We start from the raw sequence: 15,670 nt of genomic DNA, 5'->3' as shown, positions 1-15,670 counted from the left end.
AAGACAGCTGATTTAAGGTGCTTGATGAAGAAAGGTGTTAGTTTCTCTTGGGGTGCTCCACAGCAGTCTTGTTTTGAGAACATTAAAAAAGACATTTGTGAGGCAGGGATTCTCACACCATTTGACACTAAATGTCAGACAGTACTCACTGTTGATGCGACCGCCACAGGTTTAGGTGCTGTCTTAGCACAAATTCATAATGGTCAAGAGAAGACCGTGGCATTTGCATCAAGAAGCTTGACCTGTTCAGAGAAAAATTACTCTGTTATAGAACGTGAGACCTTAGCTGCTGCTTGGGCCTGTGAATACTTTAGGACTTATCTGTGGGGATCAAGGTTTACATTGAAATCTGATCATAAACCCCTTTTTTTTAATTATTGTTACCAGGTGGAGACGCCAAGTGTTCAGCTAGGTTAGCTTCTCGCCTTCAAGAGTACTGTTACAACATTGAGTACATTCAGGGGTGGAAAAACACACAAGCCGATTGTTTATCGAGACTGTCACTGGACTGGAAGACAGTTGATGAAGTAGCCGTCTTAAAGAAACAGAATGAGGGTGCGGTTGCTTTTGTGCAAGATGTTTTGTGTATATGTGAACCTCAGGCCTTAACTAAGAGTGAGTGGATTAATGCCATGTCTACAGACAGTTCTATGACTGAGCTTAAGAAACTAATACAGACAGGATGCAAGAGAGAGAGCACAGTTTAACTTACCAATAGGCCATTTGTTAAAATGTTGGACGAGCTCTCTATCTATGATGATACTGTGATCATGCGAGGTGACTTATTTGTTCCTCCGATTTCCTTGAGGAATAGTTTGATTATGCTAGCCCATGAAGGACATTTGGGTCAAACAAGAACAAAACAAAGATTGAGAGCGAATTGGTGGTGGCCAGGTATGGATGCGGAGGTGAATGTATGGATTACCAAGTGTGAAGCTTGCAGAGAGAGTGATAAACGACTGAGGGTTGGTGTTCAAGCTTCCTCTGGACACATCTCTGATCCGGGTCAGCCTTGGCACATCATATGTTTGGACTTCATTGGACCAATGAATGGTTTGAAAGAGAATTAACGTTTTGGCATTGTAGTTGTTGATGTGCACACAAGATGGATGTATTTGGAGAGAAGAGGGCATACCATTAGTCCTTTTAACGGACAATGGTACACAGTTGACATCTGATGAAATGCAGAAATTTCTTTCAACGTGTGGAATCGGGCACAGCCGTACCTCTCTATATAACCCACAGGGTAACGGCATTGTTGAGAGGGTTAACCGTTTAATTAAAGGTGCCATACAGATGGCAATCTCTAGTGGGCAAGATGTAGAATCATTGTTATCAGAGATGCTGTGGGCTCATCGCTCAAGTGTGCATGGTGTCACAGGTAAGACACCATTTGAAATGATGCGTGGTAGACTACCAAATACCAAACTTGTACCAACTTGGATGAGAGACATTATTTCTGGCAAAAGTGTTTCTATTGATTCATCTTCAGTTGCTTCTCAAGAACGTTCGATTTGCAAGAAAAATTATAACAAGAACATTTGTCCTGGAGATTGGGTCAAAATACGTTCTGGTAGACCCAGTTCCTCAACAAAGTTTCTTGGACCTTTTAGGGTTAAGGTCACTTTACCGTATGGAGTAATATTGGATAATGGTGAGAAATGGAATTATAGGAGGGTCGCTTTGTACCAGAAAAACAATGGTCTTGTAGATGTTAGTGCCAATCCAATGCGTCATGATGTTCCTGCCAGCAACACTTTCTTATCCATGTCAGATGATGATTTCATTCAAAATCCTCAGACCATGGGTGTTTCTCGAAATGCTGTGCAAGGAGGGGGTGATGCTCCTGCTTCTCTTCCTTCTGGTCCTCCTTGCGTTCGTCAAGTGAGGCTGTTTAGAAACTGTCATCCTCCAGGTTATCTGTAAGATTACATTTGTAAATAGGATGTGTACCCTTTCCTTTCACTTATGTCATGCCACTTTTGTATTTTTATCTATCTTATTTCTTTGTTTTTTTTTCTTATTTGTTTATTTATATAAGAGAAGAGGATATGTTGTGATCTTCTATTTCTATTATGGAGCATGGAGCTCTGTGTTGTAGTGTTCTATGTTCTAGCTATATGTGGATGTTCTCTACCCCGGCAGTTGCTGTCTGACTGGCCAGGGGAGAGCCACGCTTTTCTTACTCAGGAATTTCTAAGAGAATAAATCTTCTTACTACTCCTGCGATACCTTGTCTTCCTTGAATTCATCTACAACATAATTTTATAGTATTGATGTTTAAATGTTGCATATCAGATTCTAATGGAACCACATCAAAACCTGATAAACTATCAAACTGATCAGGCTCATGTGTTTCAGCAGTTCTAACATGCACAGTACGTTTAGCTTTGCATACACTGTTAAAATGACCACACTTATGGCAATTTGTACACTTCTTACCAAGGGCATTACAAATTGGGCTATTGCTGAGATGAGTTCTTGATCCGCACCTGAAACAAAATGTATTAGTACGATGTTGTTGAGGTTTGCTAAACTTGTTTCTAACTGCTAAAGCATTAATTGATAAATCATTCTGAACAAAATTAACAGGAACAGAGTCTCCAGCAAGAATACTTTTAGAAGACCCTATACTTCTTTCGATGCTTTTAGCCATATCAATGACTTCAGCCAATGTGGGATCTCTGCAACTCAAAATCCTTTCTTCAATTTTTTTATGGCAACAACCATAAACAAATTGATCTCTGATGTAAATGTCTAGATCGGCTCCAAAGTTGCATTCAGCTGACATGTTCCTTAACACAGAGATGAAATCTTCTACACTTTCCTCCATATTTTGCTTTCTTTTCCTAAAATTAAAACGCTCCAAAATAACATTTGGCTGTTCCAAAAAATTTCTATTTAATCTATGAACTGCGTCCCTGTAAACATTCCATCCATCACCCCTTCCTGGAGGTGGAACAGCAGGAGGTAAGTTATCATAAATTTCTCTTCCAGCTCTCCCTAAATGGCTGTAAAGAATGGCTAATTTCCTTTTAGCCGTGTATTCTTCAGCATCAATTGCTATTAAATAGTTCTCGAAACTCTTAAACCATGTTTTCCAAGGTTCAACTGGTTTTCCATTAACCGGTAAAAATGTATTTAAAATAATCACTTGTTAAGTCTTCGGGATGTGGCCAGGACAACGTGGCCCCTATTCCCAGAGGCGCCCCCGCTCACTAATACCTTGGACATCATTCTATCCTGTGGGAGAGGTAAGCGCCTGATCTCCCTCCTTTACTCTGCAATGCGCAGAGACTCGATCCCCCCGTTAGCGCCGGCCTGGGTGGCTTGGGAGGTAGACCTGGGGATAGAGTTGGATCCTGCTCAGAGAAAGCGGATTGGACTGTTGACTCGCAAAGTCTCCTGCAATGCGCGTTTTAAACTTATAGACTTTAATTTTGTCCACCGCACTTGCATGACACCTGTCTCCCTCCATCGTATATCGGCAGATAGACGTCATAATTGCCCTAGATGTGGGATGGAGAGGGCGGGTTTCCTACATCTAGCGTGGGAATGCCCTTTAGTTCAGGATTTCTGGCGGAGGGTGGTGGTGTACATTGCCCGTGCCACACACCTTAGGTTGCATCTGGACCCACTCCACTGCCTACTGGCGTTAGTGCCTAAGCCAAAAAAGAAAGGTCTGTCTTATAAATTTCTGCAACTCTTACTAGTTCTGGCGAGGAGACGGGTGGCCATTACTTGGATGGGTCAGAGGGCGCCTGAGATTTCTCATTGGTTGAGGGACGCAAAGGAATGGGCCTTAGCAGAGGAGACTCACATGCAACGCACCCGCAAAGATGGGAAGTTCCAGGATGGCTTACTCGCCTGGAGGACAATGTGTATGGAGGGGCTGGAGGGGGATGATTCGGACGCCACTAGCGCTGAGTTGTTTTCCTCTGCGTCCTCGGAGTCTGGCTGTGAGGGGGGGGAGTCTGATGCGGGGAGTTTAGTAGCAGTGTAGGGGTCCCTTGTTGTCACGCCGATATTCCTTGTTAGATACGACTGTACTTAGTTGTGATTCCCATAAGGCCACACTGAATTGTGATGACTGCGACCTAGTTGGCCCTTGCATGCATCTCCTACTTTACTCGGATCAGTACTAGAAATGCCATTCATGGGGTAATTAGTTATGGTTAAACTGTTATGTAGTATAGAAATGCGACATGAGAAAACTGGCGTAGACACTGATAAAGCTTTTAATGATACTTGAAGCACAAATGCAATTTTCCCTACTAACATACATGCTTTACTCCTGCGCCGCCCTGCCTCTGGGATGTGGGCCATATATGGCTGTGTATCGACATGGGGACTGCTTGTTCCTACTGTTTGCATATCAACTGGGTTGATGACTGTATGACTGTATGCTTTGTGCCTTTTTACTATCTTCGCCACAATAATAATATATTTTTTAAAAATAATCACTTGTTGATTATTTTCCATGTTAAAATATTTTCTCCAAGTTAAAATAAGTATCAATACCTTCAAAGTATTTTAAAATAGACTTGCAGTCTTCTTTTACTTAAACAATGTAAATTTCAGTCTTTGAAAATGGAAGAAAGAAATGTTTCCAACTTGTTAAAAAAGAATATAAAAATATACTTGAAACGTTAATAAAGAGCACATACCATTTGCCAGTAGATTTCCTTTCTGATCTGAACACTTGCGCAATGATTTTCAAAACGGAAATAAACAAACCAAAATATGCAACTTTTCATCCCTAGCCTGTAGATGTTGAGTCGCTTTTCTTAGCTAGTTGACTTGGATCTTCAGCTCCAGTGTAGTCTTCGGTTGTCACCTACACAGAGATTTTCTGAAAGTTCGCTCATAATATGGTGATGGCCACTGCTATCAATCTTCTGCTCTAGGACATTTCTGGATCCTTTAACTGCTTGCAGCACCTTCTCAGGGATAGTTCGTGTTCTGCTCGATCTTGCCCACCTCTGTGGCCTTGTTCTGTTGGTCAGGATGAGTTGGCTTGTGTCAGCCCACACCTCCTACTTTGACGGAGTACTTTCTGAACTTGTGTAACTGCTCCATTTTGCCTTCTTTCTCTTGGGCCATCATAAGAGATGTAAAGAAGTGGATAATAATCCAGAAAGGATGATTCAGTAGACAAAGTTGTTAATCCAAAGGGTTTAATTGCAAGAAGATACAGCATACACGGGAGCGCCACCAGCTCTCAACAAGTCAAACAGTTTAATGCATATTCCTACAACAGTGAATCATAAACAGTGGTTGAACTGAAAGGGGATCCTCGAGAGATGCACCTTCAAACATAAACATGTTTGAAGGAACACTCTCTCTTGAGGATGCAGGGATTGGAACATGGGACAGAAGCATAATACATAAATGAAAGTAGAAGACTACCTTACAGGAGACTTTGCCACTGGTAGTTTTGTTGTGCTAGCCCCCTGTCAGCGGCTATAATTCAAGTGCGCGGGTACCCAAACAATCACTCTTGCAGCCTCTGATCACTTCAGTTGGCCAGCAGGTCGGTGATTGGGGGTTATGGCCTCAGGGTATGACCTTGCTTGCTTTCTCCTGAACACCGGGAGTTACTGCTTCATACTTGCTCATGGCTACCGATACGTTGTCACTGTTGTCTCCGTTCCTTACTCCTGCAAGATTTCTGAGCGCCCACTTTGACACCTAGGCCTGTTCTGCCGTCCTCACGCCTTTTGCCCATCAGGACGGGGACTGCACACCTTTTCAGGGTCCTGCTCTCCTCACGACCACCATTTTGCTGGGGGTGGAGGGCCGAGGTCCCACTACCCACTCCAATGGCTCTCCCATCTGCTGCAGAGCTGCTTTGGCAGGCCCTAAATGCAGCTGCCCTCCATGTGCATCACCAAGGAGGATGTGCATCCTTTGTTTAACGATTAATGATGGCATTGGGAGACTTTGGCCTGTGCTGTCCTGCGCCATCTTTGCTCTGTATCTACAAGAAACATACATTTGATTGCTTCCTGATTCTAAATATTTTGACTAAGGGCTTCTAGGTGGCTTAAAGAACAATGCCTACTAAAGGTTAAAAGAAAAAATGCTAATTGAATTAGATGTTTGTTGTTGAATGTTGTATTTGTTAAACATAACAGAAAGAAACAACAGATTATTTCTGAAACATTGTAGGTACCATTTTATAATATATGTTGCATATTAGCTGGTTTATCTGAATGGCTAGGCTCAGGTAGTTGACACATAAAGCCATGTTTTCACAAATGTTAATCATTTTCCTTTTTGACAAAGGAACTTAGCTTGATATGGTATCAGTTTATGGACTGTAACTTTTCTTCCTAGAAATGGATTTTGAATCTGCTGAGCGGCTATCGTTGCGGCACTCTAAGCCTGCAGGGCTGCTTCTTCAGTATGGGACGGCAGGCTTTCGTACAAAAGCAGAATACCTTGACCATGTCATGTACCGCATGGGTCTGTTGGCTGTCCTGAGGTCAAAACAGCAGAAATCTACAATTGGGGTAATGGTAACGGCGTCTCACAATCCAGAGGTTAGTGCTTCTTTTGGGTCTTACACATGTTTAATTGTGGGGATGCGCAACTGTTTGCAATTTACTGTTTTAGAAGACTTGTATACTTTACTACCATAACTAGTGAAGGTGAATAGTCTTGAGATCTAATGAGTTTTAGGTGTGGACGATTTTAGCAAATCATGAAGTAGGACCTTTATTCTCATCTAGAGGGTGAATGGCCATGAACCATGGCAGACTCCGCTATATTGGAGGCTTTAGGACCAAACACCTTCTTGTGTAGAGCCACTATGTCTACATGCATTGTTATTCCTTATTACCATGACTAAACCATTTCTAAAGAGGAGTTGAGCACTACAGCTTTCGACAGGCAGATACTCCCAGCCCTCTCACACCCATTTTCCCATTCAAACACTAAATGCCTTATGGTAGGCCCTTCCACACACCTAATTTTCTCGTGTGCTGCTGTGTGCGAGACATCCAATTTGGGCTGCTCGAGGCGTCCAATCTGGGCTGATTGAGGCATCCCAGTGGTCTTTTCTTTATCCATCATTAGTGTTAATTTTGCATTTACCAGCTCTGGGCCTGGTTGGATGGGAAGGAAAAAATACAGAAAGTTCAGGCCATTAAGATACTCGTTTTGTCATGGTGATTCTTGTTTGCAAAGGAATTCCTCTATGTAAACTTAGAAAAGATTGTTATCTGGGAAACCTTTGTTCTTTTATTCAGGAATAAAATAAACACCCTAAAAATGCCCAGGTCACCAGAAGATTTTTGTTAACCTACAGAAATTCCCAACGATTTTTGGAAAAATCGCCTCTCCCACAACTTATCATGGCATGCTTCATCATAAGCGATTTTCCACACCTTGGTAGGTAGATACCACCACGGCGGACTCTTACCCTTGTTGGGCGTTCTTAAATAAATAAATACCTTGCAGGGATCCTGATAATAGTTAAAAATATCTCGGGGAATGATCCTTTTTCCAAAATCTTTTGGGATTCCTAAAGGGTAACCAAAATCTTGTACTGACCTGTGCATTTTCAGTGTGTTTGTTATGATAAGTAGGTCATGGCCAGGCTATATTCCCTTTTTAGGTCGAGCCTACAGCATTGCTTTAGCAATGCTTGTTTGGCATGATTATAGTAAGGCTTTCAAAAGTCTACCCAAACTGCGGATTAGGTACAGTTCATGTGAGCCAGGCGCGTGCACATCGCCATCCACATGACACACCATTTGTCGGAGCCTCGGCATCAGACTTCAATGGAATCCGCTCCCCCGCCCCCCCATCAGACTTCAAAGGAAGCCGCTCCCCCGCCCCCCCCCCCCCCCCCCTCCGCCAAACAATGCTGACCGCTTGTTCCATTTGTGTTCATGTCGTTCACAACAGCTCCTACCACGGCACACTGTTTCATGTTTATGGGCTCCATTGCCTTTCCCTTGCTGCAGCCTCCACAGTCCTTGAATTCTCACTATACCCGCTGCTGCAGGTCATGCCCGGGTGCCACACCACATGATTTAGCACAGCGCTCTCTTTCTTCATATCCCCATCTTCCTCCATGTCGATCTCTTCCTCTCCCTGTTATTCCCATGTTTTTAATAATTGATTGTCTTTGCCAGTGACTTTTTTATTTTTATTTTGTGCATTTTTATATAGCACGAATTATAGCGCTTTACATGAGCACCCGTTACGTTGCATAAGGACTCTTTCATTTTTGGTAGGCAGCACGAGGAGATGAAGTGAATTGCCCAGAATCACACTATGTTGATCCAACGCCGATGCTCGAGCCTGGTTTCCCAAAGTCGTCAGCTCTGGCCATTACGCCGTCAATAAAAATGGCCCTCCCCCAGCACAGAGCGCGCATCGCTTGTTTATCTTCTCCCCAACTGCCCAATCTGTGTTGTGTACCTTTATACCCCCGCCTCCTTTGTGTTGCTTATTTATTTGTACGTTTTACAGTTTGATATAGCACGAAATATAGCGCTTTACATGAGCATCCGTTCATAGATTGTTCGCGGACACGGTGCTGAAACCTCCAACAAAGCTGCGTCACCGCAGCGCTGGTCATCTTACCACATTGCTGCCCACTGTCTCGCATACCTTGCAATCCGAAGATGGCTCCAAGGCATGCAGGATCAGAATGAACTAGGCGCTGGAGCCTCCATTTTGCCACCATTGCAAGGACACCGCTTCTGAAAACCTTATCAGGCCACGGGGAAGGAGAGAGCCGGCAGCGCTGACCTTCTGTCCCCGTGTCACACAAGCCGCTCTTTTTGTCTTCTCTAAATTCCTTTGGCTGGGGCTTTGTAGTACACGACTCGCGTGCTTTTTTATTTTTATTTTGTGCAGTTTTATATAGCACGAATTATAGCGCTTTACATGAGCACCCTTTACGTTGCACAAGGACACATTCATTTTTAGTAGGCAGCACGGGGAGATTTAGTGGATTGCCCAGAATCACACTATGTTGATCCAACGCTGATGCTTGAGTCTGGTTCCCAAAGTCGGCAACCCTGGCCATTACACCGTCATTTTGGTTCCCAGCCACTTTTAACCCTTTCACTCTCATTCCTATACCCCCTAATGTTATGTGTAAGAGGTGTCAATTAGGTAGGGAGGAGCTTCAGCACAATAAGGGCCCTGCACATCAGCTGCATTACCCCTATTCAGTTACAGAGACGCAAATACAGCCACTGCTCCAGATACATGAACGAAAACAATACAAGGGACCAATCCTGGGAGTATCACCTTGGTGGTTCTTTGCTCTATTAAGCTGTTTCTGAGTGCCCAAGTATTTTTAAACTAGCACCCCGCCCCAGCGTTGCCCGGGGCAGAAGGGGGCTGGGGGCAGCATTTGAGACTTGCGTGCACTTAGGGCTCCCGCCCGTCCCTCTGTGCTCACCCGCTCCCGCCCCGACCCCCTCCCGCCCGACTCCCTCCCGCCACGACTCCAATGTATCCCTTTACCTTACTTGAGCCGCCGCTGGGGGCAGCATTTGAGGCTTGCGTGCAGTAAGGGCTCCCGCCCGTCCCTCTGTGCGCACCCGCTCCCGCCCCGACTCCAATGTGTCCCTTTACCTTACCTGAGCCGCCGCTCCTCCCCGCGCTCCTCACTTCACAGCTGCTCCATGTCCGCCGCACCTCCTCGTCATAACGCACCTGAGCCGTCGCTTCTCCTCGCGCTCCTCACTTCACAGCGGCTCCCATGTCCGCCGCTCTTCCTCGTCATCACACACGTCGCGGCCAGCGCTGCGTTGCTGCCAGCGCAGCGTTGCGGCCGGCGCTACTTTCAGGGCACTACTTTTTTTTTTAAGTTATATTTTTAAATTTACGTCTAAAAAAAAAAAAATGTATAGCCTATGTCCATCTGCACACCCTGACAATTTCTACAATGTATTGGGTGTGTGGATTGGCGCTGTAGTTCCCGAGTTTACCTGGCTCAAAGGATTGTGTTCTCTCTTTATAATAGTAATATAGATCAGTGGACAGAGGTACCACAAGAGTGTGGTGTGCATAGGATATAACTCCTACTTGCTCCCAGGGCTTCACATTTACCGTCCTATTGCATTTTGGTGACTATATCAGACTGGGCACTCCCTCCCTCCCCCAGGTACTATTCAGTCCATTTTTTATCTATGCTCTTGCTCGCACCTTTTACATTAATTCTAAATACTTCCAATCTTGCCGAAAAGGGAGCAAAGGAACAATTTCAAAAAGTGTTTTCCCAAGTTCACACAATTTGGCCAAATACACAATATCTCCTCTCTCTCTACACCCCTCTCTCTCTCTACACCCCTCTCTCTTTATACCCCTTTCTCTGCACCCCGTCTCTCTACACCCCTCTCTCTCAATCGCCCTCACTCTGTTCTATCTATCTATCTATCTATCTATCTATCTATCTATCTATCTATCTATATATCGCCCTCATTCTAGCTATCGATCACCCTCACTCTATCTATCTATCGCCCTCATTCTAGCTATCGATCACCCTCACTCTTTCTATCGCACTCACTCCATTTATCTATCGCCCTCGTTCTATCTATCTATCTATCGCCCTCACTCTGTCTGTCTATCGCCTCACTCTGTCTATCGCCCTCATTATATCTATCGCCCTCGTTCTATCTATCTATCCATCGCCCTCACTCTATCTATTGCCCTCACTATCTATCTATCGCCCTCACTCTATCTATTGCCCTGACTCTATCTATTGCCCTGACTCTATCTATCTATCTAATTATTGCCCTCACTATCTATCTATCGCCCTCACTATCTATCTATCTATCTATCTATCTATCTATCTATCTATCTATCTATCTATCTATCTATCTATCTATCTATCTATCTATCTATCTATCTATCTATCTATCTATCTATCTATCTATCTATATATTGCCCTCACTATCTATCTATCTATTGCCCTCACTATCTATCTATCTATCTTTTGCCCTCACTCTATCTATCTATCGCCCTCACTCTATCGCCATCACTATATCTATCTATCGCCCTTACTCGGGGGCTCCACAACATTACTATGCGCTACCACAGCATCACTGAACGCCACAGCATCACTCGGTGCCACCACAACATCACTATGCGCTACCACAGCATCACTGAACGCCACAGCATCACTCGGTGCCACCACAACATCACTCAGCGCCACCACAGCATCAATCTGTGTAACCGTTCAAGAACAACTGGTTCAAATATGTTCTCTCAATGTTTCAATCTTTATTACAAATGTCACAAAAAGATGTTAATATTTCACTTCTGTTCTTGGATTTTCGTCACAATAAAATACACTGAACATAATCTTCATAAAAGTTATTTACAAAAGTTTAAGCTATTGCCATTATAAATTACAATAACTTTTATTTAAGTATTAATTATTTTTTAAAAAGCCATTGTTATTTGTAATATCAATACATCTAAGTAACGTAAATACAAAACCTATTGCATTACAAATGTTCAAGGTTTTGTAAATGCTAATTCCTAACTATATATGGTCTATAACCTATGGTTTTTTCAGTGGATATATATATATATATATATATATATATATATATATATATATATATATATATATATATCCACTGAAAAAACCATAGGTTATAGACCATATATAGTTAGGAATTAGCATTTACAAAACCTTATTTTACTCGCACAAAACCATTGAAATTCGCATATATAGTTAGTTGCACTAACTATATATCGTGCACCCGCAATCCACAGCTGATGATGTCACATATTACATCATTCATGACATGGTCAGTGACATCACTGATGACATCACTGATGACATCTCAAATGACATCACTGATGACATCACTGATGACAACATCCAGTGACTGTATGTTTCTGTAAAGTTAAAATATGTCTTACATATTGAAGAATGAGTGGATGCATAAGTGTCTGGATGAAGGATTTAGTAGGTGCATGACTGACTGTATGAGTGAGTGATTAAATGTGTCTCACTGAGTGCATGGGTTAGTGACTAAACTGTCTTAATTTGTGCATCATTATGTCTGTTGTTCTGTAAACTGCGGGCATTGTGTTGATCAGTAGCTATATGAGTAACTATATGGTTTATTGATTGGTTGCCCAAGTATTTGTATGGGAGACTAGGTGTGTGTGTGGGTGGCTGGGAGGTGTATGACTCTGTGCATAGATGTGTGAGCAGTTGATTCACTAGATGTATGGGTTCAAAAGTGCACGTGGAAACAGCTGTATGGGCGGTTGACTGTGTACATGAGTGTATTGGTGAGTGAAAGGATATCTCAGTGCTACATGTCAAAGTAAGTACATATGTAAAACACAGTACATGTGAGAGTTGACATATATAAATAACTGTGCATAAGAGCCAGTGAATGTGTGAGTGGCTGTATGGATCATTGTGAACTTGTATCAGGGATTGTATAAGAGAGTAAATATGTGTTAGTATATGTTTGAATAAGTAAGGTGTGTATAACTGTATAGTTGAGGAAATGGAGGTGTGATTGATTCTTTGCATGACTGACTAGGTGTGTGAGTAACTCCATGGATGAGTGACAGTCTGTGAGTATCTGTTTACACTGATTGTATCTAAGGTTATATTAGAGTCTGAAGAGGTTCATCGTATTATCACATGAATGATATCATCAGTGATGTCATCAGTGATGTCATTTGAGATGTCATCAGTGATGTCATCAGTGATGTCATTTGAGATGTCATCAGTGATGTCATCAGTGATGTCATTTGAGATGTCATCAGTGATGTCATCAGTGATGTCACTGACCATGTCATGAATGATGTAATATGTGACATCATCGGCAGTGGATTGCGGGTGCGCGATATATAGTTAGTGCAACTAACTATATATGCGAATTTCAATGGTATTGTGTGAGTAAAATAAGGTTTTGTAAATGCTAATTCCTAACTATATATGGTCTATAACCTATGGTTTTTTCAGTGAATTTTAAGGTTTTGTAAATGCTAATTCCTAACTATATGTGGTCTATAACCTATGGTTTTTTCAGTGAATTTCAATGGTTTTTTAATTGCAAATATCAAAAGCTGTAAAATGTATTCTTCTTTTAAAGGAAAAATATATTTTTTATGTATTTAATATAATTTTTTTTGTACATAAATGTTTTTTTTTTTTTTCGCTACCGGTCCGCGCACCGGGTAGCTTCCTGTTAGCTCAATTTGGTGCCGCGACCCGATCCGCGCACCGGGAAACGTTCCGTTAGCGCAACTGCGGCATTCGAAAACAACATTGTGACGCGTCACGTAAGCGCGACGTATCGCGTTGCCGCGTAATGCGTCTTATGACGTGCCGCGTTAGCGCACTCGGAAGTGCTTCGAAGCGCGACCCGAGGCGCGAAGCGCAGCACCCAGGAAGCGCTCCGGGCGCAGAGTGGGACGCGTAACGTAAGCGTAACAGGTCATGTGACCTGAAAATAACACTTTTCATTGGTTTAGAACATTTTTTTTCCCAAATGATGAAAGCCCCCACCTTTTTTCCTCACTCTGACTTTCATCTTTGTGAGAGGAAGACCTGTTTCTGCTTGTTCAGTCCTGGCATCTGTAGTAGCTGCAGCTGGTGGACCCCCACCACCACCACAACCACCTAGGAAGGAAGGACCACCTGCAAAGTTCCTTCCAAACCCAGAGGAAGAGGAAGAAGAAGAGGAAGAGGAGGTAGAGCCGAGGCAGTTCTTGCGTGAAGAGCCCCGGCAATCCCACCGCTTAGACCATTTTACATGGCAATTTTTTTCTTACCCTCGAGGGCAAAAAAAGGTCAATACCCGGCTGGTGACAGGCCTCATTGCGATGCAGTTCTGTCCCGAGGCACAGACAAAAAGTATAGTTTTGGAAACTATACTATGCACCGCCACATGAAGAGGTGGCATCCAATCAATTATAGCGTTGCTGAGGTGCGTCACCTCCAGGATAACCCACCAATATTATTTTACTGTTTCCCTTGGTTTTCCCCTTGTTACGCTTTCCGGAACGCTACCTGGTGCGCGGACCGGGCGCTAACCGTGCAAAAATTTGAAAAAAGGCTGTTTTTTTACATATATGGGCCTCCTCAGCCACCCTCAGAAAACCTAGGGGGTAAGGATATGTCTCCCTTGCCCCCTTATACCTATTCCCAACATTGTTTATCCTCCGTCTTGTGACTAAATTCGTCCAAAACACAAGATGGCGGACTCCCATTACGCTACCGGTGAGCTACCCGGTTCGCGTACCGGGTAGCGCTTCCAGCGCGAAAAATCGATTTTTATTTTTTATTTTTTTATTTTTTTACCCCGCTGGGCCCTTTAATAGCCCCCACATCACTCCTAGGGGGTCAGGAGGGGTCTACCTTGCCCCCTTTCATTAATTTCCCCCTTCGTTTATTTCCACCTCTTGTCTCTCGATCCTACCGAGAGACAAGATGGCGGCCGCTCCGGACTGTTTAGAATGTTGACAGTCACCGGAGAGCCAATCCGCTTCTCCTCCGAAGTTCCGTTACGCGTCTGGTACGTGAACCGGGGCGCTAACCGGGACGCTGTCACAGATATATATATTTTTTTGAACGTTAATTTCTCAAAATCCACTGGAGCACATATCTTGAAACCTAGCAAAGGCACATCGGGCAAACAGTCTCTACAATTTTGCCAAGTTTCATAGAAATCCACTCAGCCGTTCGAGCTAAAAGTGAGTCTAACCGCCCTATGGAAAACTCAATGTTAAAAACACGTTTTGGGACCCCCCTTTTTTCTCGGCCCCGCTTGACGAAACCCCCCCAAACCTTCAGGGGATGCTCAGAAACAAAATGTGCCATTTTCCTGAAAATTTCAGCCAATTCCGTCCATCAACGCCAAAGTTATTCAACATAGAATTTTCAGATATCCCTATTAAAAAAAAATACTAACTATTTATACCTACTGGCGACCGCCAGTAGGTAATATATATATATATATATAATTTCTATGGCAAAATGAAACCCCTCATTTTGTTCCTTTTCAAATTAAATGTATTAAGTGTTACCACTTTATTCCAATCAAGATGACTTCAGGTGTGCCATACTTTTGTCATAAGTAAGACTGTTAGCGTTCTAGTTGTTCTTTAGAACACTCTGGGACATTCTGTCATTGGGCTATAGTTGGGCTACATCTGGCTGATATTTGGGCTACATTTGGGCTCTTTTGTTTCTGGTGGCCATCTTGGAAGACTGCATATCAGATTTTTTTTCATGAAATATAAGAGGATTTGAGAAGTCACTCAAAATGGGCATACATTTTTCTTCCTTCAGCAATAATCATAATTTCTATGGCAAAATGAACCCCCTCATTTTGTTCCTTTGCAAATTAAATGTTTTAAGTGTTAACACTTTATTCCAATCAAGATGACTTCAGGTGTGCCATACTTTTGTCATAAGTAAGACTGTTAGCGCTCTAGTTGTTCTTTAGGACACTCTGGGACATTCTGTCATTGGGCTATAGTTGGGCTACATCTGGCTGATATTTGGGCTACATTTGTTTTTTTTTGTCTCTGGTGGCCATCTTTGGGCTACATTGGGCTACATTGGGGCTCTTAACATATATATAGCCCAATGTACCCCAATATATATTTTTCAAAGTTAATTTTCGGAAAAACCACTGGAGCATATATCTTGAGACAT

The 15,670-nt window shown here is 43.0% G+C and overlaps 1 protein-coding gene across 2 annotated transcripts in view; it reads left to right on the top strand.

Moving 5' to 3' along the window:
- PGM3 (phosphoglucomutase 3) overlaps positions 1–15,670 on the top strand; it is a 230,705-nt gene that overhangs the window by 17,096 nt on the left and 197,939 nt on the right. Inside the window, exon 2 of one of the 2 annotated variants that reach the window (XM_086926556.1) lies at positions 6,340–6,545. In XM_086926556.1, coding sequence (XP_086782682.1) covers positions 6,342–6,545 — 204 coding nt within the window. In that variant the 5' untranslated portion in view covers positions 6,340–6,341. Of the gene's footprint in view, positions 1–6,302; positions 6,546–15,670 lie in introns of those variants that run through there. The other variant, XM_086926555.1, reaches the window with a different exon arrangement.

Source organism: Lissotriton vulgaris, chromosome 6 (assembly GCF_964263255.1).
Source record: "Lissotriton vulgaris chromosome 6, aLisVul1.2, whole genome shotgun sequence".
Lineage (NCBI taxonomy): Eukaryota > Metazoa > Chordata > Amphibia > Caudata > Salamandridae > Lissotriton > Lissotriton vulgaris.
The sequence above is the reverse complement of the archived record's forward strand: the minus strand, read 5'-3'. Positions and strand labels throughout refer to the sequence as shown.